This window comes from Arachis hypogaea, chromosome 14 (genome assembly GCF_003086295.3).
Source record: "Arachis hypogaea cultivar Tifrunner chromosome 14, arahy.Tifrunner.gnm2.J5K5, whole genome shotgun sequence".
Taxonomy (NCBI): domain Eukaryota; kingdom Viridiplantae; phylum Streptophyta; class Magnoliopsida; order Fabales; family Fabaceae; genus Arachis; species Arachis hypogaea.
Window position 1 is genome coordinate 8,212,346 of NC_092049.1, and position 27,196 is coordinate 8,239,541.

The 27,196-nt window shown below is 39.1% G+C and overlaps 1 protein-coding gene across 1 annotated transcript; it reads right to left on the minus strand.

Annotated features, from left to right (window-relative positions):
• Positions 1-17,713: 17,713 nt before the first annotated feature.
• Positions 17,714-26,985, minus strand: LOC112741340 (enhancer of mRNA-decapping protein 4). Its single transcript, XM_025790278.3, has 12 exons — positions 25,243-26,985; positions 24,367-24,416; positions 24,118-24,274; positions 23,425-23,643; positions 23,133-23,261; positions 21,388-22,947; positions 20,417-20,776; positions 20,040-20,159; positions 19,373-19,543; positions 18,943-19,092; positions 18,737-18,853; positions 17,714-18,304 (listed from the first exon to the last, which is right to left on the minus strand). The coding sequence occupies exons 1-12, from the start codon at positions 26,236-26,238 to the stop codon at positions 17,996-17,998; spliced, it is 4,338 nt and encodes a 1,445-aa protein (XP_025646063.1). The 5' UTR covers positions 26,239-26,985; the 3' UTR covers positions 17,714-17,995.
• Between the last annotated feature and the right edge of the window lie 211 nt (positions 26,986-27,196).

The following is a 27,196-nucleotide window of genomic DNA, read 5'->3' on the forward strand; positions in this document are numbered from 1 at the left end:
TACGGGAGGAGGTTAGGAGCGCGTATGCTAGCTTTTCCAGCTTACTGTACCTCAATTCTGCCCCGTGCAATGCCTTGCCCGTAAAGTAAACCGGTTGTTGGATCTTTCCCTCTTCCCGTACCATGACGGTCGCCAAAGCCTCGTCGGTCACTGCTAAGTACAAGAACAGCGTTTCCCCATTCCTAGGCTTACCGAGGACAGGGGGTGCCGAGATTATGCTCTTGAAGTGATTGAAGGCTTTCTCGCACGCCGGGGTCCATTCGAACACTATCCCTTTTTTCATCAAGTTGAAGAATGGAAGAGCTTTGGCAGCCGACGCGCCGAGGAAACGGGATAGCGTCGTGAGTCTTCCCGCCAGCCTCTGTACGTCTTTAACATTTCCCGGGCTAGTCATTCTCAAGATTGCTTCACATTTCTCTAGGTTGGCTTCCACTCCTCTTTGGGTTATCATGAAACCCAAGAACTTTCGGCTTCCATGGCGAAGGTGCACTTGAGAGGGTTGAGCCTCATGTTGTGCCGCCGAAGAGATGCGAACACGGTCTTTAGATCACTGATGAGGTCTTCGGCCTGGGTGGTCTTCACCAGGATGTCGTCTACGTACACTTCTACCGTTTTGCCAATAAGACTGCTAAATATCTTATTCATCAGCCTCTGATATGTAGCTCCTGTGTTTTTTAGTCCAAACGGCATCACCTTATAGCAGTACGTACCCCCTGGCGTTATGAACGCCGTTTTCTCCTTGTTTGGCCAGTGCATCGGTATCTGGTTCTACCCAAAGTATGCGTCCATGAAACTCAGAAACCGATACCCCGCGGCTGCGTCTACCAGAGCATCAATGTTAGGGAGGGGGAAGGAGTCCTTAGGGAATGCCTTGTTGAGGTCGGAATAATCTACGCACATCCTCCATTTCCCGTTATCCTTCTTGACCAGGACTATGTTTGACAACCAGGTCGAATAGTCTAGTTCTCGAATGAAACCCGCCTCTAACAAGCTGGTCGTTTGCCTAGCCACCTCGTCGGCTCTTTCCTGAGACATCTTTCTTCTCCTTTGTGCTACGGCTTTAGCCTCTGCTTTCACAGCCAGGTGGTGTGACATGAACTGGGGGTCAATCCCCGGCATGTCGGCTGGGGTCCAGGCAAACAGATCGTCGTTCGCTCGAATCATCTCTACCAATGGCTCCTTCAAATTGTGGGGGAGGTTTCGGTTCACGAAGGTGAACTTGTCTTCCGAGTCGCCGACCTTGAACTTCTCGAGGTCTCCTTCGGGTTCTGGTGTTGGCTTGTCGTCGACCCTGGAGTCTAGATCGGCTAGGAAGACCCCGGATGCCTCTTTCGACTTCTTTCTTAAGGAGAGGCTGGCGTTGTCGCACGCGACCGCTGTTTCCAGATCTCCCCTGATGGATCCAACCGATCCATCATCAGCCATAAAATTCATCATTGATAGCTTGGTACATATTACTGCTCTGAAGTCATTGATTATTTTTCTTCCCAAGATGAGGTTGTAGGCCGTGGAGTCCCTTAGAACAACGAACTCTGCCATTACCGACCTCTTTCCGCGACCTCCTCTTATGGAGACTGGTAGGGAGACTATTCCATCAGGCTTGATAAAGTTATCTCCTAAGCCGATCACATCATGTTGGTGGCTTTTCAGGTCGGTGTCCCGGAGGCCCAGAGCATCAAACATGTTTCGGAACATGATGTTCGAATCGGCTCCGGTGTCCACGAGGATTCGCGTGACCATGCCAGTTCCCACTCTCGCTATGATCACCATTAGAGGGTTCTCCGGCAAGTCGTCGAACCACTGGTCCTCTGGTCCGAACGATATTGACGGGACTCTCCTGGAGGAAGGCGCTGGGCTAGACGATGACACAACCAAGATTTTGGCATCTTTCCTGCATGCCGACTTCGACCTAGGGGCAATGTCTCTCCCGACTACAATGTTTACAATGGTGAGGCCACGTTCATTGTCCTCCTCGGGCTCTTGCCTTGGTTTGACAGCGCGGCTCCCATCATCGCCAGATCGGTCACGATCTCGCCTCCTGGATTCTCTTATGAGGTGAGAGAACTCTGCCAGTTTACCTTCCCGGATCGCCTGCTCCAGAGTATTCTTCAGGTTAAAACAATCTTGGGTTTTATGGCTGAAGCCCTTGTGGTAGTCGCAGTAGAGGTTTTTGTTCCCTCCAGTTGTATCCTTCAGTTGACGGGGCTTCGACAAGATGCCTTTGTCGGCTATTTGCTGGTACACTTCGACGATCGGGGCCGTCAGGGGAGTGTAGTTAGTGAATTTTCCTACCCAGGGGAACATCTTGAAGGCTTTAGCTGGCCCTCCGTCCTTGGAGTGCTCCTTAGGCCTTTCCCCGTTACCGGACTGACGAGCAGGGTGATAGGCGGGCTACCCCTTGTTGGATGCCACGACTTGGCTAACCTCCTCGTCGTTGATGTACTCCCTAGCCACATTTTGGATTTCTTGCGTCGTCCACACGGGCTTGGTTGTAAGGTGTTTTCTGAAATCTTTGTTCAGCAGCCTATTTGTCAAGCACAAGCTGGCCACCGAGTCGGTCAGGCCGTCGATCTCCAGGCATTCATCATTGAACCTGTCCAGGTACTTCCTAGTCGGTTCCCCGCTTCTTTGCATCACCCCAAGCAAGTTGATCGGGTGCTTGGCTTTGACAATACGCGTGGTAAACTGAGCTAGGAAAGCACGGGTTATGTCAGCGAAGGTCGTCACAGAGCCCTGGGGGAGGGCGTTAAACCAGTAGATTGCCGATCCCGCCAAGGTTATAGGGAAGGCGCAACATCTCACTTCATCACCCACACCTTCCAGGTTCATCCTAACCTCGAAGGCAGTTAGGTGTTCCTGGGATCCTGGGTTCCGTCGTACCTCATGTCCATTGGCTTATCGAAGTGTTTCGGTAGCCGGACTTCAAGGATGGAGTGGTGAAAAGGGGTTGCCCCCATAATTATAGGGTGTCACCACCTCCTCGGTCCTTCTCTACTATCTTCTCGATTTTCCTCTTCGATATGTCTCGCTGGAGGTCGCGTGTAGATTATGGGGTCTATATGTCTCCTCGGCACGTCCCTGCTTTTCCCTTGGCTTTCTTGCTCGGACCGGGGTGTCGGCGTGCGCCTGGGGCGGTCTCTGCGGGGGCTTCTTCCTCTGGTTTCCCCCTCCTTTGAGGGGATCGGGACTGAGATTGCCTCGAGACGGGCTGATAACGCTCACAGCTCGCTAGCTCCTGCATTATCCGAGCGATGTCGCTCCCCGTCCCTCTGAAGGAACGCCTTTCCTGGGAACGGGAGGGAAGCTCACCTCGCCGGGGGAGGGGGGGATCTTGTGCGCTCACGGGAGGAAGCCAAAGAGACTACCCTACCAGCTCAGTGAACCACTTCCTCCCCACATGGCTCACCTCCATCATCTCCTTCCACAGGACCCAACAGAAAATCCATTTAGGCTAGTTCCCACAGACGGCGCCAAATATTCGGTGACCGGGTACCGAACGAGTCGGGTGAACGAAACGGGTCAGAGAGACGAGGGGAATCTGGACCTGGCTGTCGCCAAATGGGCGGATCTCCCGGGATGTGGTCTTGGAGAGTGGAAGGCTGGGACCTCGCGACCTCCCGAGCAATGATGGTGTGAAGGGGGAGCCATGACAAACCCCAATTTGACGGTTTGTTTTGCATTGAATTTAGAGTATTTTGATAACCTTTTGTCATATTTAGCCTAGGAATTAGCATGATTTTGTTATCTCTCCCATATTTGTGCTTAAGTGTAAAAACATGCTTTTTAAGCCTTATCTTGATGAATTCTAAATTCTTCTTTGATTCCATAAAGATGCCTTGATGTGTTTGCTAGTAATTCCAGGATTGAAATAGGCTAGGCATGGATCAAAGGAAGCAAGGAAGGAAGCATACAAGTGGAAGAGAAGCATAAAAAGTCAAAGAAGCAAAGTCAGCCATGCACGCGCACGCGCACAAGGCGCTCACGCGCACATTGCAGAATCGACCAGGGACGCGCACGCGTACCATGCGCGCACGCGCCGATGATGGCACATGACCTCATTAATGCAACACGTGCCTGGCGATTTGAGAGGGTTTCTGAACCCATTTTTGGCGCCAAATTGCTAAGGGAAAGGAATAAAAGGATGAAGGATTAAGGGGAAGGCATCATCAACATCATTGTGATAACCATCACTTCCAACTAACTAATCACTTTAGTTTAGGGTTTTAGAGAGAGAAGCTCTCACTTCTCTCTAGAATTAGGATTAGGGTTAGGTTTAGTTCTTAGATCTAGGTTTTAATCTTTGCTTTCTTCCACTTCTATCTCTCAATTCTTTGTTGCTACATTCAATCTTCTTTTACTCTTTTGTTGTAATTTCCTTTATGTTGTTCTTATATTTTGTTGTAGATCTAGTATTGTTCTTTCTACATTCTTCCAATTCAATAAGAGGTAATTCATAATAAATGTGTCTTCTTTGCTTTTCTATTGTTGATCTCTTATTTTTGTAGTTGTAGATTCATTTAATTCTTGCAATTAATAATGTTTACTTCTATTGCACTCTATGTGTTTGTTGAAATGTCTCTTTCAGTTTTAGTGTAGATTTTGTTCCTCTTGGCCTAGGTAGAGTAATTAGTGATACTTGAGTTATCTAATTCCTTTGTTGATTGATAATTGGAGAGGTTGCTAATTGGTTTGGAGTGCACTAAAGCTAGTCTTTCCTTGGGAGTTGGCTAGGACTTGTGGCTCAAGTCAATTCATCCACTTGACTTTCCTTTAATTAGAAAGGGTTAACTAAGTGGTAGCAATGAACAATTCTCATCACAATTGAAAAGGATAACTAGGATAGGACTTCTAATTTTCATACCTTGCCAAGAGCCTTTTATAGTTGTTAGTTTATTTTCATTGGCATTTACTTTTTATGCTTCTTATCCAAAACCCCAAAATAACTCATAAGCAATAACAAGACACTTTATTGTAATTCCTAGGGAGAACGACCCGAGGTCCAATACTTCGGTTTATAAATCTTAGGGGTTTGTACTAGTGACAAACAACTTTTTGTATGAAAGGATTAGTGATTGGTTTAGAAACTATACTTGCAACGAGATTTCATTTGTGAAATTCTAAACCGTCAAAAAAAAAAAAAAAAGAGAAGAGGAAGAAAGGGCGTGGACGCGCGCGCACACCGTACGCGTACGCGTCCCAATGCGGATGCACCACGAGCCACACTCCAGAGAGTTGGGCCTCCTTTGGGCAAACATTGTGCCTTGAGCCCAACATTGACCCACGCGGACGCGCACCTGCCGCGTCCGCGCCGATTTGCTGCTGCAATTGATTGAGCCAAACCCCAGAGAGTTAAGCCATTTCTGGGCTAGCTCTAGGCCCCAGGCCCAACCAGACCTGCGCGAGCGCATGCATCGCGCCGGCGCGCCATCTCACAAATCATCAAAATACGCGGACGCGCACTTGCCGCGCGTGCGTCCTTGCGTGTTGCCATCAAACTAGGCCATGGACCAGAGAGTTGGGCGTGCCTCAAGCCCATTCTAAGCCTCAGGCCCAATCTCATGTACGCGTGCGCGCAAGGTATGCGCACGCGCCCCTGCCTAATATGCCACCCCACGTTAGCGCGCACTGTACGCTCACGCGTGGATCTCCATTCCCCTCAATGCACGCGGACGCGTACTTGCCGCGTGCACGCAAATCTAGTGGCGTGACTGCCAGGCCATTCTCCAGAGAGTTAGGCCTGAGTTGGGCCAACTCTAAGCCCCTAGCCCAACTCCATGCACGCGTGCGCGCACGGTACGCGCACGCGTCCTTCCCTATTTTGCTCAACCCTGCTTACGCGCGTTGTACGCGCACGCGTAGGACCCATGTTTTTTTCAAATGGACGCGGACGCGCAAGGTGCGCGCGCGCGCCGATTCAAAAATAGGGATAACCCTAGCTCGCGAAGCACACTGCGCAGTCGCGCACCCCAACCCCCTTTCTCCCTAACGTTCCATTTTCCCCCCTCTCACCGTCCCTCCTCCCCTCAGTTCCTCCACTTCCACCGCGCCGCCATCTCCGCCGCCGCGCCATCATCACCGCCGGCAACTCGGCCTCAACCTCTCTCTCTCTCTCACCCACCCATACCATCTTCGCCGCCGCCCCTCTCTGCCTCTGTGCCAACCGCCGCGACCACCATCGCCGCCGGTGCAACCCCACCGCCGCGCTGCTCCGGCCAGTTCTCCCACCGCCTCACTTCATTTTTCTTCCCTCCTTTTCCTCGGTTCAATCTCTGCACCTAGGTTCCTCCTCTCCTCTGTTTTACTTTGTTTCGCTGTTTTTTTTTGTTAATTCCGTTAGTGTAGTTAGAATTAGATTAGTTAGTTAGCTTAGTTTGATTTAGGTGGTTAGCGAATCTGGGCTGAGTAGTGGATTTAGGCATTGTTTGACTCTATGTTGCTATATGAAACTGCTCTATTCTGCTGCGTATGCCATTTGTGTTGCTGGGTTGTATTTCACTGCTGCTGTGCTCAATTGATATTGTCTTCTTACTGCTCATGCTATGTTGCTATCTGGGAACGTCCAATTTTAAGCCGGAATGCTGCCCGATTTTCAAGGAAATTAGTTCCATCTTGATCTTTATTTCAGTTTTGGGCAAATTTCCGTTTCCTTTTTGACTTCCCGGATTTGCACATTCATGGTGAACATAAACCACAACTTTTCTTTTCATTACGCATAAATATCATCATATCACTAACCTACTTTTCTAACTTACTAACTTCTTTAACCATTCCACTTCCGCTCACCTTTAACCATCTTTAACAAATTCCTTCAACTATATGATGATATTATTGCCTTGTGAATATGAGTTGTTGACTTTAATGAAACTTGCATTTTTTGGTTTACTTGTTCGCCTTTGCATATTCATTGCAACATCATGATTGTTCTTTGTCATTTATGACCTGACCATGTTTCTTTGCTACATGCTAATTGTTATATATATTCTATCACATTTTTCAGGATGTCGGATAAAGGCAAAGCCATAGCCACCGCCTCTAAGAAGAGAAAACACTCTACCCCCTCCATTCCTTCCATCTACAAGAACTATGCTAAGAATCCATTGCATGACGAGGATAAAGAGAATCAGTAGTTGCCTTCTACCAATCCTGGCAAATTCCCCAATCTCTACTGTGAGCTTCGGTTCTCTAGATATCGAACCACGAAGCTAAATATTGAGAAGAAGTTGCTCCTACCTAATGATGTGAGACGGCGCATTAACGGTCGGATCCTTGAGTTAGGTATTGACTTTGTTGACTGGGATTTGGGTGACATCAATATATCTTGGGTGAAGGATTTCTACTGCAATTTTTTTCGTCCGACCTTGGATTCAGTTCAGGTGCGGGGTAGAGAGATTATGCTCACCGAGACCGCCATTGGGGAGGCATTACATTGCCGTCACATTCCGCATGACCAGTGTGCCCATCATCAGGCTGAGATAGCCATCCATACCATGACTTTTGATTATGAGGCGCTTCGGCGCATGATTGGGACACCGGATGCTTCATGGGTTATGGATGCGGGCAACACCAAGCCAAAGGGGATGTTATTCACTCATTTGACTAGGGAGGCCAGGACTTGGCAGATGATCTTCGCCCACTACGTCCTGCCTACCACCCACTTTTCTGAGGTCCCCATGGAGATGCTTCTGCTGATCGGGTGTGTTATGGAGGGGAAGGATGTCTCCTTCCCTAGACTTATCCGACAGTGCATGTGGCGGGCGCATATTCGTGGCCTACTTCCATTTCCTACATTGGTCACGAGTATGGCAGCCTTAGCTGATGTCCCGTGGTCAGATGACGATGTGCGACCACCACCAGCTGATGCAGATGACAGGGAGGTTACTATCCCCTGGGGTGTTTGGGTGCACGAGAAGCCACCTGCTAGACGCCGCTCTCGAGCTAGAGCTGTCGTAGGGACACCTTCACCACCAGCCCCTACAGCTGGCCCATCATCTTCTACACCCGCAGCTCCTTCACCATCTACAGGCCCCCCAGCAGCACCTGAGCCTACCTATCTCCTGGTCCAGCGTCTCTTCCGGTTCTTAGAGCGAGAGCGACACCATGTCAGACGCCGTTTGGATCGGATGGACCAGGCACTTATCTCTCTGGGCGCTGAGCTACCTCCGCTTCCCGATTCTCCGGCCTCCGATGAGCAGGATCATCAGGAGGAGGACGCGGAGGCGCCGGTTCAGCAGGATGCCCCTGACACTACAGAGCCACCTCAGACTCAGGAGGAGCCCGTCCCTCAGCCGGTCCCACAGCCACAGTCAGAGCCAGAGCCTATCGTTGTACCTCCCACTGATCCTCCGGTTTAGCATCGAGGACGATGCTTGGTTTTAAGTGTGGGGAGGGCACCGGTAGCATTATTTGGGAACCGGTGAACTTTTTTCGGCCTAGTTATCCTATTTTGCACATCTTTGTATATATTTTGATGCCATTTCTAGTTTGCTTTGGATACTTTTATTGCTTATTTTGGATTTTAGATATTTTGATGCTTTTGGATATTTTTAGATATTTTGGATGATAGATTCCATATTTTAGTTGGATTTTTCTTTATACATTTTTGCATATCTTCTTTTGTATATTCTTCTTTTTAGTTTGTGGTTGTGATTAGAAATCATGTTTTAAGTGAAACTTAGTCACCCTTTTTGCATAAGAAATTGGTTTTGAGTGAAAAAGAAAAGGGTAAACTAAGGAAAATTTTTGAATTTTTCAATCACAACAATGCTTAGTCAAACATTGAGGTTTTTCAAGGAGCTTAAATATAGGGCATTAACCCAATTGATTGAAAAAGAATTTTTGAAACTTGCTTGAATTTCATACCTTGTGAAGCATGTATTGAATTGAGAACACAAGCTTGTGAGACTTGAGCCTATTGATGTGGTTACATTTTATAACCACTTATTTTCCATTCTTGTGTGAAATTGTTCTCTTTCCATGATTGTGATCCTTAATTTGCTTGATTCTATATATCCGTTTAATTCTTGTGTTTGTGCATTTATATGATTGAGGCCATTATTTCATTTGCCACTTACCCAAATAGCCAACCTTTTACTCTCCATTGTTAGCCAATTTTGAGCCTATGCTTAACCAACTCATTCTTATTTTAGCTCATTACAAGCCCAAGGCGAAAAAACCAATGAAAAGTCCTTGTTTGGATCTTTGATTAGCCTAGGCTAGTAAGAGTGTATATTATTCAAGTTGGTGAGGCTTGGGAACATTGGATGGGATAAAAAGGGGCAATACACTTTTATGTTTAGGAATTGGGCATATATTCATGTATTGATCAAATGTAGAGACCTTATGCATTGATGTTCTTGTATTTAGTTTGAAAGAAGAAAAAAGAAAAAAAAAATATATATATATATATATATATATAAAGGAAAGAAATAAAAATGATGAAAAGAAAAATAAAATGAAAGAAAAAAAAAGAGAAAAAAAAAATAATAATAAAAAAAGGGGACAAAATGCCCCAAAGTGAAGCTCACTAAGAATCAATGCATAAGTGTTGAGAAATGAAAAGAAAATGCATGAGTATGTAAGAAAAAGTGAAGAATGGGTAGTTAGAATAGCTCGCATTTGTATAGGTCATTAAATAGGTTAGGTGGGAAAGTCTATGCTAATCAAAGATTCAAATCGTAGTCCACTTGACCATAAATGATCCTACCTTGACCCTAACCCCATTACAACCTAAATAAAAGACCTCATGATGAATGTATGCATGCATTGAATAAGTGTTGATTGTTAGAAGAAAATCAAATTTTGGAAAACATGATTAGAAGAGAATTGAGTGAATTAACCCTTAAACACTTGAGTGAATAGAGCGGATACACATCCGGTGAGGGTTCAAAAGTTCAATTACATGTATTCACCCATATTATCTATAATCTTGCAAGTTTGAACTCCTTTTTGACAATTCAATACAATTGTGGTTTGGACTTAGTCCTTATTGCCTAGCTCTTGTGCTTACACATGCTCTCTTGGGAATTGATTTGTTTGAACTAAGCATTTCCAATTGCTTTAGATAGTTGCATTTAGATAGGACTCATATAGTTTAGTTGCATTCAATAAATGTCATAACCCTTAGTTCCTTCTTATTTTAGCATGAGGACATGCTAAGGCTTAAGTGTGGGGAGGTTGACAAACCCCAATTTGACGGTTTGTTTTGCATTGAATTTAGAGTATTTTGATAACCTTTTGTCACATTTAGCCTAGGAATTAGCATGCTTTTGTTATCTCTCCCATATTTGTGCTTAAGTGTAAAAACATGCTTTTTAAGCCTTATCTTGATGAATTCTAAATTCTTCTTTGATTCCATAAAGATGCATTGATGTGTTTGCTAGTAATTCCAGAATTGAAATAGGCTAGGCATGGATCAAAGGAAGCAAGGAAGGAAGCATACAAGTGGAAGAGAAGCATAAAAAGTCAAAGAAGCAAAGCCAGCCATGCACGCGCACAAGGCGCTCACGCGCACATTGCAGAATCGACCAGGGACGCGCACGCGTACCATGCGCGCACGCGCCGATGATGGCACATGACCTCATTAATGCAACACGTGCCTGGCGATTTGAGAGGGTTTCTGAACCCATTTTTGGCGCCAAATTGCTAAGGGAAAGGAATAAAAGGATGAAGGATTAAGGGGAAGGCATCATCAACATCATTGTGATAACCATCACTTCCAACTAACTAATCACTTTAGTTTAGGGTTTTAGAGAGAGAAGCTCTCACTTCTCTCTAGAATTAGGATTAGGGTTAGGTTTAGTTCTTAGATCTAGGTTTTAATCTTTGCTTTCTTCCACTTCTATCTCTCAATTCTTTGTTGCTACATTCAATCTTCTTTTACTCTTTTGTTGTAATTTCCTTTATGTTGTTCTTATATTTTGTTGTAGATCTAGTATTGTTCTTTCTACATTCTTCCAATTCAATAAGAGGTAATTCATAATAAATGTGTCTTCTTTGCTTTTCTATTGTTGATCTCTTGTTTTTGTAGTTGTAGATTCCTTTAATTCTTGCAATTAATAATGTTTACTTCTATTGCACTCTATGTGTTTGTTGAAATGTCTCTTTCAGTTTTAGTGTAGATTTTGTTCCTCTTGGCCTAGGTAGAGTAATTAGTGATACTTGAGTTATCTAATTCCTTTGTTGATTGATAATTGGAGAGGTTGCTAATTGGTTTGGAGTGCACTAAAGCTAGTCTTTCCTTGGGAGTTGGCTAGGACTTGTGGCTCAAGTCAATTCATCCACTTGACTTTCCTTTAATTAGAAAGGGTTAACTAAGTGGTAGCAATGAACAATTCTCATCACAATTGAAAATGATAACTAGGATAGGACTTCTAATTTTCATACCTTGCCAAGAGCCTTTTATAGTTGTTAGTTTATTTTTATTGGCATTTACTTTTCATGCTTCTTATCCAAAACCCCAAAATAACTCATAACCAATAACAAGACACTTTATTGTAATTCCTAGGGAGAACGACCCGAGGTCCAATACTTCGGTTTATAAATCTTAGGGGTTTGTACTAGTGACAAACAACTTTTTGTATGAAAGGATTAGTGATTGGTTTAGAAACTATACTTGCAACGAGATTTCATTTGTGAAATTCTAAACCGTCAAAAATCCATTCGTCAAGCCACCTGCAAAAAAAATTCCGACGCTCAAATCAGAAATCCATACAGATGGCAGTAAAAGTGAGGAGGTACTGACGTACCTTGGGGAGGGGTAGGGCCCTCCCCTATATACCTCGTATCTAGGACGGGTCCCACAAGTGCAGACCCGCCTTATAAAAAGTTTCCTTTTCCCCCAGCTGTCAGGTGCTGCACTGGAGGGGTATCAGATTAGTCCCCCGATTCGGGTTTTCCGTTCTCGCAAGGTTGGCTGCTCGGATCAGGGCGATGCGCCAGCTGGGCCGGGCCGGAACAATTTTGAATAGAATACCAATTTTTACATTAAAAGTGAATGTCATATAAGTAAATAGAATTATGCAAAGTTGCCGATACAATCTCATTCTCCTCTATCAAATCCTTTTGTCTTTTTTCATATGAATTTAGTTTTATATAATGATAATATAAAATAATTTTTTACGTATATTTAGTTTATATAATATTAGATCAATAAAAATAATTAATTTTTTATTAATTATGTAAATAATTATATAATAAATTAATTATAATTTGATGATTATATGAAATATTTTATACTATAAATACATAAAAAATATTTTTTTTAATTCTATAACATTAAATTTTCATTTTCATTTTTTATTGTAGAAATCATATTATTAACATAGGAATATTATATTATAAAAAACTTTTAAATGTATCAGGAATATGGTGCTTTAGTAACTCTAAATTTTTAACGGTTGATTTCAATTAATATATATTTTTTTTAATCGATATCAACGACTAAAATTATTGAAACATTGATATTTTTAAAATACTTAAAATTTTTTATATTATATATTTGGATTTTTTTTTTGTAGACGTAGGGGTCACAGCCTCACAGGCCCAAACAAAAGCAACTACACAATTACATCCCTGGGCCAGGAGACTCCCCTAACATCATAAAAAATTAACCGATTATATCAACTGTTTTGAAATTCAGGCAAAGTTTGAAAAAAAAAAAAAAAAAAAGAAATTCAGACAAAGCAATTTTTCTTTATATATATATATATATATATATATATATATATAAATTGCAATTGGGCTTGGATAATGTAAGTTGCCACTATTTGTATCAAGTGTGAATTTCATTTATATTAGCCAATTAGGATCCACACACCATATAATAGTCAATGGAATGATACTATGAATAATTACGTTTGAATAAACATTTTTATTTGAGAATATTGATGATGAAATTTAAATTTAATCTATGATAAGAATGAAAGAATTTTCCAATAATAAATCCTATTGATGTAGTTGGATAACCTTTGAGGCTCCTTGAGTAGTCAAATTTATATTAACTTTAACCTAAAGTAACTCTACAAAGCTACCCCTAGCTCTTATATATCTTATTCATATAACAACTCCCCCCTAAACAAATCATCATTAAAATATTCAATATAAATAAGAGAATTAAGTTACAGCATCAATAATAATATAAAACTTTTTGTCGAACTTTTATAGCATACAAAATACAAGTTACACAATGTTCACATAGGGTAAGTGGTTAATACACTTGCATACTAAATACTTGATAACTTAAGTCCCCTATTCTAGTGTTTACATATTCTAATTTATGAATACAAGTCCATGTTGTTTAATTTGGACAATAAAAGAAAAAAAATGTGACAAAATTGGTTATGGCCCCAAATAAAAGGCATGCACAAAATAAAAGGAGGGAGTACTACCACTAGAATTAATCTCTATATATAGACACCTAATATAATTTTAGCATATATATTCATTTAAAAAAAAATTATTCACATAAAAATATCTTCATATAAAAATAATAATCAATAATTAATTTAATATATTTGATTAAACAATATAATATAATATATGTTAATATTTAAACTATTATTTTTATATAAAAACATCTTCATTTAAATTTTTTTTTATCAAAGATAGAAGATTCGAACCCGCAACTTCTTAATTGAGTATGGGGAGACTATGCCATTTGATGACGTTGGAAGATATATTTTATATAGTTTTTTTTTTTATGCTAAACAGAGATGTTGGTTAAAAAAATGAATGTTAAAGAGGGTTACTGAGGAGAGAGCTCCAAATACAATTCAAATCATCATTAGAAGCATCAAGATTAAGCTCCAATCCATCATCACTCTCAAATGGCTGCCATAGATCCTGCATGATCAACTTCTCTTCATCCGGAAGAACACTAGCCATTGTTGATGCCTCAGAGAAACATGATGATGACAACAAGAAACTATCTTCACCACAATCCAAGAAGTTACATTCCTCTGACTTTGACATCACACCATCTTTTAGCCATGGGAAATCAAACACTCCTAGTGATGACAATTTTTTTGATGACGAGGACGATGACGACGACAATGTCAAACAATTATTATTATTCTTTTTACCCTTCTCTTTTACAATTTTCGTTATCACCACCACCTCTTTCGTCTTTCCCTTATTCTCTTTTGTCTTCGCCTTTTCTTTTTCCATCTTCTTCTCCTTTTCCTTCTCCTTCGTCTTAGTTACACAATCTCTCTTCTTTGCAATCTTCTTAGTCTCGCTTTCATTCTCTTCCTCTCTTGCTCTCTTTCTCTTTATCTTCATCTTCGTCTTCTCCTTCTCCATTTATACACACACAATACAATCTTAGATATTACCACCTTTTCTGTTAACACAAAATTCACAAATAGTATCATCAAATCATACACATACATATATACTTCGCAAAAAATACTAAGAAAAACATAACTTGCGCTACAATTAAAATTTCGAACTGAAAAATCGCAACCTCATCACTCCAGATTCTACGATTTAGACTAATCTGTCTAACTTTTAACTCACAAAAAACAAATTCTCATATTAAACCAAACTATACTATAAAAGCGAACATCAAAAATCAAAATCTCTTCTAAAAAGAAAGGAGTGACCTAACATTTTCAGAATGATTATTCTTGTTATGTAATGCGGTAGGTGAATATATACCTGTGAGTCTTTGAGGACTTAAAGTACGTATATATGTTATGTATGTATCTCTCTAGGACCAGTTGTTTATACGTATGTGTATGTATATGTATATGGTGAAGGAAACTGAATTAGAAGAATGGTGTGTGAGGTTTAATTTGCACACACGTTAATTAAAGCGATTTAAAGGCAAAACCATATCCTACAAACTCAACACACAATAATAATAACATGCACACATAACACATGAATCTAAAACAATGTAAATGTGAGATAGGTGTTAGTTCCAATTTTTGTGCATCTAATTTTGGTTATAGCAAAATACCACAGAAACAAAATCAAGGTAATGAATTAATTAAGGGGTTCAGATTTTTTTTTTTTGAAAGCTTTGTTTTACTCGCCATTGAATAGTTAGCCTAATATATGGATGGCTATGTGTTGTAAGTTGTGTAACACACCCAAAAAATAAAAATAAAAATAAAAAGATTGTTTTCATGGTTTTATGGTTTGATTCAGGTTTGTAAATGAATGCACCATGATTTAAGGCTACCCTAGTTTTTGTTGGTTGATATTTGTCAAAAGTCAATGGCTTCAGCAGGTATTACACTTGCCACTCCATGAATTTTTATAATTAAATTAATTTTGTTAGCATAATATTTAAGACCGTAAAACTTTTAGGAAGTATAGAAGAAAAGAAACTAGTGTCATATTTTATAAAATATAACAATATTTAGTATGATATATGTCATCTATATATCATGAGAGATTAGTACATATATAAATCTTACAAATAATAAAAGGAAAGCTATGTATAATATTGCCTAACCATTATTGTTTGGATGGAAACAAATAAAGGTAGGGAGAGCAAGAAAGTAGAGTGAAAATTGAATATCTCATGAGTTGTTACGAAGGAGAGAAATTAGGAAAAAAGAAATAGGGTAATAATTTACTTCTTTATTTGGAGTGAAGTGAAAAAAAATCAAAATATCAAGATGTAACTATAATAACTATATGTTTTAATAAATATAATATTTTAAAATTTCTTAACAATTAACGTTTACTTATATAAATATATATAATAATATAAGAAAGTATTGGAACCAATACTAATTGTGTACAATGTGTACAATAAATTAAAAAAACGTAAAATTAAAATTAAAAATTAAATTATTAATTAATTATTTAATTTTAAATTTTAAAAATTTAAAAATTAGAATTAGCATTTAAACTCATTCACACTACGTACGGTTATTTCTAATTTTACCGTCCAATACACGTCCAAAATTTACCATCATCTTCTCCGATCCTCACCTCGCGTCACTGAATTCCTCGCCGGCCATACCGACGCCACATCCTCCCACCGACACCGTCCTCACTCCTCACCTCCGCCGGTCAGCCCAACGCGCCTCGCCCTCCGATGCTTAGCCTAACGTTGCTGCCGCTATTTTTGCGCCTCTCTTCAGAATTTCTCCCATTCCTTCATAACTCTTCTCACCGATGATACTACCATGCTCTTCTTCTTATTCGGATCCAAGCATGGTTTAGCTTCTTTCATGACCTGAGCCCTATGCTTTACAACAATGCTGCTTTAGTCATGTCTAGTCTTTCAAAACTATGTTTCACCACAATAGTTATTTCTTCTGTTTATTCATCTTCTTCTTCTATTTTAAATTTTTAATGGTCAATTTAGGATGGTTATTTTAATAGGTATGCGGATGGTTATTTTAATTTTTATGTAGATGATTATTTTGATTGGATTGAATTTAGTTATATAATTAAAATATGTTAGATGTTCAATTCATTAGGTATGCGGATGATTATTTTTATCCTTAAGTGGATGGTTATTTTTACTAAGGGTGAGTAGCCTGTGGCAAACCAAGCAGTGACGGTGAAATTGGATGATTATTGATGAAGGTGGGGTGACCGCCGGTTGAAAAAGAAGAGAGTATTGGAGTGAAATGCTTTAGTAAATTAGGATTTCAGATGGTTATTTTTTTTGAAATAACTAACTGGATTTTTTTAAATTTTGAAATTTAAAATTGGGGATTTAAAATTTAAAATTTGATGTAAAATAATTGTCAATTGTACACATTGTCAAGATTCCCCATTGGTTCCCTAGCGGGATTCAATAATATATAATTAAGAATTTAATTTTGATGTGCTAATATTGAAAATATTTATACAATTTTTTAATCACGTTTTTTTTTCAAATCTATTATGTATAAATAAAAGAATTTAATTTCGATGTACTGTCAGTGTAAAATAGTTTTACAACTATTTTTCACATTAACCGCGTGAATGGTTAATCCAAATGTGATTGTACTATTGTGTAAAACGCTTTACACGGTCAGTGCATCAAAATTAAACTTATGATAAAAACAATCGTACTATGTTTGCACTAAATTCAGCCACCAAAATCAACCATCGGTATAAAATATATGTTGGAATATAAATACATATTGAAAATAAACTAAACCATACATGTATATACACAAATACATTTGTGACTGATTTTAGTAGTTAATTTTAGTGTACAAATAACATTTTTATAATAAAAATCAATTACCAAATCAACAACTTTTATAAAATATATATTAAAATATAAAAATATACATTAAAAATAAAATAAATAACATACAATTATAGTGAGGATATAGTATTTTTATATTTTTTATATGATTATTCACACGATTAATATAAAAAAGTAATTATTGAATCTCGCTAGGGAGCCAATGGAGTATTTGTACAAATGTACAATGTGTACAATGGGCTATTTATTTAGCTCAATATGAGTTAAAAAATGAACATTCAGGATAAAATACTATTAATTTCTCAAACACAATACACACGTACTATCCATAATAAACATCTGATATCCTACTGAATCGAACATTCTTAAACTCTCATTGTACACATTGTACAGATACTTCCTCATAATTATTTTTTACTAATACAACATAATATAATTAAATATACATATAAAATCATTTTATACTTTACAATGTAACAAAATTAAATTACATGTATAATTTAGCAAACATCCTTATTTAAACTCCATGTATAATTTAGCACATAAAAATTCATCAAAAAGTTATTATTTCATTTTCATCCTTCAACTGAACATATCCTAAAGAGTAAAAACACATCTGAGGATAATAGTACCAGAAAGAAAATGTAGACAACAAACATTGAAACTATTTCACACATCTCAGTTGCACCAAAGACAACTGCCACATACACATGCTGTAGTTCACTTTAACCACCTAACAAAGAAGGAAAAAAAATCTATCTAGATATCCATACAAACCAAAGGTTGATACTTTTTCAACAATTTCTGCACAAGTAACAACATACAATTAGGTCATTTACAGCTCAATAACACAGAATTTATGACATGCATTAGAAGGCGCATCGAGCTTGCTTCCGAAGGGGAGGTCGTTGACAAATTCCGGTGGTGGTTTAGCGTCCGGGACACTTGATCCAATATCCGCCGGGCATGTGCTGCGATCCTTGGATCGGTAGGGTTTATAGACGCAGCCACATCTGTCATCCAGGACACTTTTCTTGGTGTATCGGTTCCCAGGTCACAGGACAGTTGCTGCAGTAGGGACAGAAGTACTCCTTGGCTTAATGGAAGTGGTACCATTGACAAGATTGCAGTTAAATCAACCTGGTTATGAAAAATAAATGTAAGCTACGTTGAATTTGATATAATCAATCAATCATGCATTCTACAGAATGTGTTTTGAACAAATCATCATAGTGAAGATCTCATTTCACGCTTAATTCGGCGCAATCATGGACCGAAAATATTGAAGCTGCAAATGAATTTCAAATTTAGTCTAGTGATTTACAATTGTGTCCAGGACAATCATATTGACATGTTTGTCTCGCAAAACCTCCGAATTGGCTTCTTCCACTATGTAAAGTTCTACTGCATTTGGATTGCATTTTTATTTTCTGTTTTTATTTTCAACATTTTCTGTTTTCAGAACTTAAGAAGAAAAAAAGAAAAAACAGTGAATGCAAGAAACACTGAAAATAAAAACATGAACCAAACGCACCCTAATCTATACTTGTAATATTGTTCTGTGTTTGTTACCTGAGAACATAGCCACGAAACGATTGAAACATCACTTCTATGAAGCGCTCCGGTAAATGCTTCCTCGAACTTGCCCTCACTCACCAACCTTGATAGTTCCTTGGTAGGATCCTCAGCCTGTCAGGCACAAGTGATCTCTTATGGTCAGAAATATCAATAAAACCTGAAAAGATAGTGAGATAAGAGGACAAGGTGAATAAACATACCACCACCTCATGTAAACCGCTGCTGATTTGCGTTACAAAGGGGTCCGCAGATGCCGTGGAGTTACCTGCCATTGCTAGCAGTTTCCGCTGGCCCTCGGCCAATTGCCCGCTCAAAGTGCGAGTGATTGATGACGCTGAATTAATTGTATCCTGCAAAATCACGACACATATATTAAGTGCATGCCGATCCAAGCTATCTTGGTTCATCATATACCAGCTTCCCAACAATTAAACAATGTTATATATAACCATATTTGCGGTATGAAAAAATATGATGACAGATCAGCTATGTTAAATTCTTCCTTAAAAATCTTAGTACAAAATGAATTGAAATAGAAAGGCCAAAGAGATCTTCAACGGCAGGGAAAGAAAATGACATTAAAAGTACAAATAATATTATAAGATTACAAACCAAGCATCATATACATACCCTCAAAGTTATGGCTAGAGGAGAATGAGTAGTATCATACTGCTGCTGAATAGCAGCTGTGTGCTTTGCAAGACCATTCTGAAATGAGGCATCAATTTGCTCAAACATGGCTTTGCAAGACATCTCAAATGCTGGAATAATTGAAGCTTCCAAACTACCCCTAAGTGCTTCCTGCAAAAAACAACGCCGAAAGAAATGATTAACTGAAACTGCTCACAAGTGAAACAAATTCAGGAAGCAGGCAACAAAATAAACCAAAATATGAAGCTGACTTGGATAAATATGGCATAAAATAAGACACTCGACACTCGAGAGTATATATATTTGTATGTGCGCGCGCACCTGAACAATCTCTCTAAAAGCATAAGTTGTTAAATAACGGTGCGTGAAATCATTTTTGCACAGAAATTCAACTTCAATTTGTGTAAAAGTAATGACTAAACTTAAAACATGGTAGTAATTTTGTCTCTCCATTTGTAATAAAAACCATAGAAGAGTAGCATAAACCTAATTGAGTAACACTATGTCAGTTAATATATGCTTTAAGCACACGGTCATGGTTGATAAATTCTGCTCGACATGTATATAAAATGGAGAAGAGGGGGGGGGGGGGGGGGTTTCATGAGTGCTTTTGAAAGGTGCTGATGGTAATATCAACAATGCTTACTTGAAGAGCTTGCTTGCCAGAAGTTTGAAATTGTGCTTGTATCTGCCTAGCTACTGTAGCTTCAAGTTTTGAAGTAACTGATTTTTCTAGTTGATTCAATGCCTTGTCTCCCACCCCCTTCTGCAGAATTGATAGCAAAATCTTAGTCAAACATATTCATATAAAATCAAATCATTCATCATTCCCAATTGGCACACAGAGACTTAAACATTCAAGTTGCCATAATATGAAATCAAAACACTTTATTATGGATGATCATAATTATCATGTGGCACCATTCAAAATGGGGAAGCAAATGCTTAGAACAAAACTAGTCGGTTATACATGTACACTAAATTTGAAATGTAGAACTTTTGGAAGTAGGTATTAATCCAAACCTGGAATGACTCTGCAACAGCTGATGATACTGCTTTCTCTATAATTTGACTAATTGAACGAGTGACAGTTGGCCCAATTGAGGATATTTCCTTCTTAACGATTTTCTCCAATACAGCTGCCATATCCTTGTTCACAAAATTGGAGATCAAGTTTGTTATCTGCTGTGTACGTTCTCTCTCTAACTTCTCTTGCTTTGCATGTTCTTCTTGCAAGCGAGCCCATAAGGCGTCCGTGTTGGACTTGACAACTTTCTCCATGCTCCGGCCCAAGGATCCTTCTAATCTTCTGCCTTCCTTCGTAACTGGGATGGAAACCGTCACATTCATCTGCTTTTGCAATTCCTTATGCATGCCTAATAACTGTAAATTAGAAAACGATGGAGATCAATTTAAAAATACAAAACTAAAAATATCCCCATAAGGTAACATGAGGGTATAAGAGTGACAAAATCAGGTAAAGACATGGAAAATTTCCTTCTGAAGAAAGACCGAGTTCCATTTGTGTTATTTGGAAGCTGGCATCATAACAAGTCTCAACGGTGAAAAACTAACCTCAAACTCATAGTAACTGTACTATTAAATCATACAATCCTTAAAAACAGTGCTGATCAATGCAGGGAATCTGTTACTAATTGATGTTTCAGATCAACAAACACCGAAAAAGCCAAGAGGGAGACGTAAGGAAATGGAAGAAAGGGATCAGGCTTCATGAAACAGCGGGTTTATTCCATTTAGAGATTGCATATGCTACACATATTTATATTCTATAGCATATGCGAAAAGAAACTTCCAAAATGTTTGACTGAAACAAATCTTCTGTCTGAAAATTTGATCCTAAGATGACAGGTAACTAACTACAAATATTAGAAAGAATAAAACCACAAAAACACAAGTAATTTCCAAATATATGCAATGCACAAACTACAAACCATGTTAAATAAACCCAAGAAAAATGTTCAAATATTATTAACCTGGCTCAGCATATCCTGCATAGCGGATAACTGTGGTAGAGCCGCTTCAATGGATGAGCCTCCTGAATTGTCACCTTGGTCATTTGATGAATCCATCGGGTTGAAAGGGCTGGGGTTAGCAGATGATGTACCGGACACTTGAGAACCTTTGCCTTTTTGTTTTTTACTTTTCATGGCAGGTGCTGGAGATTGTGAAGTAGCAGCCACAGTTTCTGATTCACCATCATTTGCAGATACATCCTTACTCGCTTCATGAACTTCTTCCTCAATAGAGCTACGGCTTTGATCAGGTGCATCAATCGTCTTAATATTATCAGCTGGACGTACTCCCTCAATGTTATATGAATCTCTGGCCATCTGAATGCCCAAATCAGACGCTTGAGAGTAGAATAACTTCTCTTTCCTCTCGGCAACATTGGTGTAAGAATCTCTGTCTCTGTCATATTCAGTATTTTCTTGATTTAAACCAGTCTCACCTACCACTTTAACCTCTACTTCAAGGTTTTCTGTGTCGCTATGGGCAGCAACATCCTTCACATTCATCCCTTGGGAAGTTAGTGAATTCTCAGAAGATAATGTAGCTTTCGAGAAAATCTCAGATGGGGTTACCAGATGAGTCGGGTGTTTAAATGCTGTTGGGGCATTAGAAACCGCAGAGACATCATTTTGTATGGCTCTATCATTCTTCAAAGAACTGTCACCCGACGCAGGCACATCAGCTGTATTATCTTTCTCAGACTCTATTCTCCGTTCAGCCGAAGGATCGGAATTTGGCTGCTCAAAACTGTGATCTGCACTGGTTGAAATAGTTTCTAAATTATTTGATGAACCTTTCAAACCTGATAACTTATGGGACAATCTTGGGCTCAGAGGAAGTGGAGGTGCCGAAGCATTAATATGATCAAAGCCATTATTAGAAGACAAATCATTTTCCTTGGTTTCGGTATCTGAAGTAGATGCTTCAGGCAGACCAGAAATATCTGAAGAAGGCAAGCTTACAGGAGCACTTACAACAGGAGCACTTTCAGAGCTGCTAGGATTAACTTGTGGCACATTTGCAGTTTCCATATTAGCAGACGCATCCAAAGCATCAACACCACGTGATAGATTAGATTCTGTTTTCTCAACTTCAACATTATCCAATGGCGGAGGCAAGCATTGTGACAAATTGAGCGCATATTGTTGTATAGCTTGAGTTTGGACACAATACACCTGTACAATATGCTCACCATCAGGTAACATGTCACTAGTTCCTGTAAGACTTAGTATAGGCATTGTGACCGTGAATTCAGCAATGTAATCCATACGAGTAGCAGTTGGATTCGCTCCATACTCTATATGTACAGCATATATTGTATTTTTCTTGGCATTTGCTAGCAGAAACAAACCAGCTCGCGGCAGTGCTACAACTTGATTAAAGAATGCATCCTCGGGGTTAGTTTCATAAGAACTTCTTATATCCAAAGTTTGAATACAAGTCCATGACTCGGAATCACTAGGCAATAACCAGCCTTCCTCATTGTCAGACACCCATATCTTCACTTCCTGATTTAGTGGCCCCTGCAGTAAAGAAAATAAAAAAGTAGAGAAAGAAATTAGTTCATGAACGATGATGCAAAGGTGATCTTTGAGAACATCTGAAGCCGATTCGGGTGATGGTCAAGCCGCACAATAAAAATCGTCCAAAGGCATCCACAATTAAGAATAGTCATATTTTCAATAATGGGAAGACTAGGAACATATACCGCTGTGATAAGAATGATGTGATCAGGGCGGTGAGGGGCAGTCAAGAATGTCACAGAATTAACCGGTTTACCATCGTGTGGTCTTATAACAGCAAGTGGTGTTGCCTTACGTTCTTCCCATATCTTCACCTGTTTATAACAAAAAGCTCAAATCAGAAGAATGAATATAAGCCTGTTTTCATGTTGACAAGCCCAAAATGTAGTACAATGACATGAACCATTTAAGCGAAGGGTTGAAAAAACTACACAAAGCAAAAGAGCAAGGTGAGGAGGGAGAGTAGAAAATGCAGACCGTGCCATCTGCCGATGCTGAAGCTAACCGACTCTTCATCCATTGGCACATTGACAACTCAGTGACATTGCCGTCATGCTTACCAACAAGCTGCACCCCATCAATCAACTTATCAATTGAACATTTGAGAGGCTCTTCCGCAGAAAAATTTTCACCTTTTCCGGCTTTCATAGTGTCAATTTTGAGGATACGGTTTCCAATAGCAACCATTAAAATCTCCTGTTGGTCATTTTCAACTAATAAGCTCAAACTTAAAGGGAATTCACTGATAACAGAAATTGGAAGCACTAAGGTAGCATTTGATGGAGAGACAGAGAGGGAAAGACTGAGATTGAGAGACAGAGACTAAGACAGAAATTGAAATAAATCTCAGAATTCTATTTGGTGTAAAATGGGAGACAGAAATTGAAACAAGAATGAAACTCTAATTTAATTTGCACACAGGGTAAAATTGGAATTAATTAATTGAAATAATGATATTTTAGGTATAAAATGTTATTAAAATTTCAGTCTCTATTTCTAAAAATTTTAGTCCCCTGTGTACTCACTTTTTGGAGGTACTGAAATACTAAAATTTTGGATACAGAGACAGAAATTTTAGTATCAATCTCTGAACTAACAAACATGATACTGAGTCTCAGTACCTTAAAACAAACGCTACCTAAGAGACTAAGTTAAAAACATTGCCATTACTTGTTTGTGAGGATGCCAGCATACTCGTGGATGAACTGAGTCACTCTCCCCTGTTATTTGAATGGCTGTGATCACTTTACCAGTAATTTGAGGTTTGTCTTCCTCATCGGGACCCTCATTAATCTTCCAAACAAAAATTCTCCCATCAGTGCTTGCGCTGTGAATACAGTGTCAAAGTTGAAAATGATCAATAAATGTGAATACACCGCAAGAAAAACCACAAGCAAGAAGCGTTAGTGGGATATTTACCTGGCCAACAGGTGTAGATCCTCAGCAAAGAAAGCCATGTCTGTTACTCTCTACATAAGAATGTGGCAAACATAAATTGGAGAGTTTATATTTGGAGGGAAAAAAAACTCACATCGCAAATGTGTGCGCAACAGGGAACACATTGCAAGAGTTAGAGCAAGCTTTGCATTTTCAAAAGAAGTTGAAATTATGAGAATATGATCCATCAGGTGAGAATAGCCACCAAGATTACTCTTATGATTATTGAAGAATAGGAGTCTAGAATTACATCTCACTCTAAAACTTCAGGAGCTTGATGTGATAGCTATATAACCAAAAACAATTAAAAGAAAATGATCAATTGATAAAAGCACATGAGACAAGACCTGAAATACAATCTTTCACAGATATCAATCGGCACTTATATCACCATTTCTAACACTGTATCTTCCCATACTCACAAACAACCAAAACTCAGCATAATAAACTTAAATCAAGAGAATGGCACACAAGGAGTTGAAAAAGCTTATAGTCATTTCTTTCCAAATTTATGAGGAGAAGACAAAACCTATGCTCTCGTAGTCTCGTGGCAATATACGGCAAAAGTAGTGTGTATGTAATCAATGATTATTGGCTAAAAGGAAAGAAAGAAAACACATATTCATCACAGGCAATACAAGTTCATATTACACCTGCAGCATTGTTTTAGCCAACAGTGAGCACTAACGGAATGCATTAATACTCCTAGCACTGAGAAACCACATATAACAATTGACAAACCAATCAATTTTATGTGAAGAAAGTACTACACAATTAAACAAATACAGATTCATAAAAATCAAATTAGAGCTACATTCAAGCCAGAAATAACATCAACAAAGAAAAGTAACAACCAACCTGAGTATGACCCCGAAGCAAATATCTCAATGCAGTATTAATATTAAGGACTCTGATGGCACCAAGCTTGAGTCCATAGCATATGTAAGACCTATTCACCGCGATTTGGCGGCCGAGAACAAGGCCAGGATCAGAGGCATACTTAGTGATGGGAGTGACCTCAAGCTGAGGCTGCACTTCCCCTGGCAACCTAACATCAATGTCATAAACAACATTCTCTCCAATCAAATGTCTCCCCTTTGGGAGTTTACTGCTCAGCATCCTCATTGGGGTGCTGCCCTGAGGGCTCACCACACCGGCCGGCGAAGCCTGCGGCGGCTGCGACCCGGATGAGGGCAACAACACTGCAGCAGGGTGGTTTGAAGTGCCAGGCATTAAGAAATCAGAAACCATAGGAATTGGTGGTGCTGATGCTGATGCAGAAGACTGTGATGTTGATGCTATTGATGATGGTGATTGATTCATGACTGATTGTTCTTGATTGGATTGAGGGTTTTGGGTGCCTAACATGGCCATAAGGCGAGCACCACTATTAGGAGATGTAGGAACATGTGGTGATGGTGATGAAGGAGAAGGTGAAGGTGATGATGAAGATTGTTGCTGCTGAAAAATTGGTCTTTGAGGAGAAATCATTTGAGGAAGCTGCTGCTGCTGCTGCTGCTGCTGATGGTGAAGAACAAAAGGGTGTTCTTGTTGCTGTTGCTGTTGTTGGAAGTGTTGGAGATTTGGATAAGGAGGAAGAAAGTGAGGAAATTGGAGGTGATAAGGGTATGTGCCAGTGGGTGGAGGGTAAGAAGAAGAAGGTGTAGGGTATGAAGAAGGAGGAGGTGTTGAAGGTGAAGGAGCTGGGAATGATGGTGAAGAGTTCAAGTTTGAAGAAGAAGAAGGAGAAGAAGAAGGATTTGGGGTTGGTGGTGTTGTTCCTTTGAATAGTTTCTGCAAATCAAAATGGTTACTTTGCTGCTGTTGATTTGGATTCCCAGGTGAAGAAGCCATAAAAATTGAAAGACGAAAGAGGAAAAATTGAAACTTTTTCTCAAGATTGAAACGAGGGATTTAAAAAAAAAAAAAAATCAGAACTTGGGAATCAAAAACCAGAATTGAAAAGATGGGTACCACCCCACTCCAATATTGGATCCGGTTGATGCTGATTTTTGCAGATCTAAAAAAAAAAATTGATTTTTTTTTTCTTTGCCCCTTTGTTTATTTCTTTTTTTCTTTTTTCGTTTTTTTTCACTGATACTTCGTGCTTTGTTCCTTGTGTTGTTTCGTCGTAGTAGTTTAGAAATCCCAGGAAAAACTCAAAAAAGGAAAAAAGGAAATTTAAAAAAAAAATCTTTTTTTTTCTAATTTACATAACACAGAGACCTGTTTCTATGTTCTTTAGTGTTTCTTTTCTTTCTTGTGTTGGTCTTTGTCTGCTACTGTGACCAGAATTGGATTAGATGAGACTGCTAGAGATAATTATTGGAAATTGAGGGGTTAATCAATAAATTAAAATTTTGCATTCTCCAATTTAGCAAATAGCTACTAAAAGGATTGGAATTTCGGTTGAATTGCAATGGTTATGGTTTTGGTTACGGCGATGGCCTAACAAAGATGATAGAAAACAATTGGGGAGTGACAAGAGGCGAAGGAATTTAATAGTGGGATTATATTAGTTGTACAAATGAAATCAAATTACATATAAAACTTTAATAATGACATTATTCATGCACCAAATATTAAAAATATGATGATTATGAAACTTTAATAATGATCATATGTAGTTTTATATTTGCTTTTCTAACAAAATAATTTTAGGGTGAGTTTGGTAACAATTATATATTAGTATAAAACTTTTTCTTTAACCAAATTGGATTGATTTAGTAATTAGTTCACTAACCTGCTTAAATAAGTATTTCAAAAATTTATGTTAAATGCAATATAAACTAAAATAAGATAGTGATGTTAT

What these genes read in the sequence shown, in the direction of transcription:
- LOC112741340 (XM_025790278.3), bottom strand. Translation starts at nt 26,238, where the DNA reads ATGGCTTCTTCACCTGGGAATCCAAATCAACAGCAGCAAAGTAACCAT. An exon ending in GATCTACACCTGTTGGCCAG is followed by an intron (nt 24,275 to 24,366) that starts GTAAATATCCCA and finishes CTGTATTCACAG; the next exon opens with CGCAAGCACTGATGGGAGAA. An exon ending in TTTCGTGGCTATGTTCTCAG is followed by an intron (nt 18,305 to 18,736) that starts GTAACAAACACA and finishes TTTCATAACCAG; the next exon opens with GTTGATTTAACTGCAATCTT.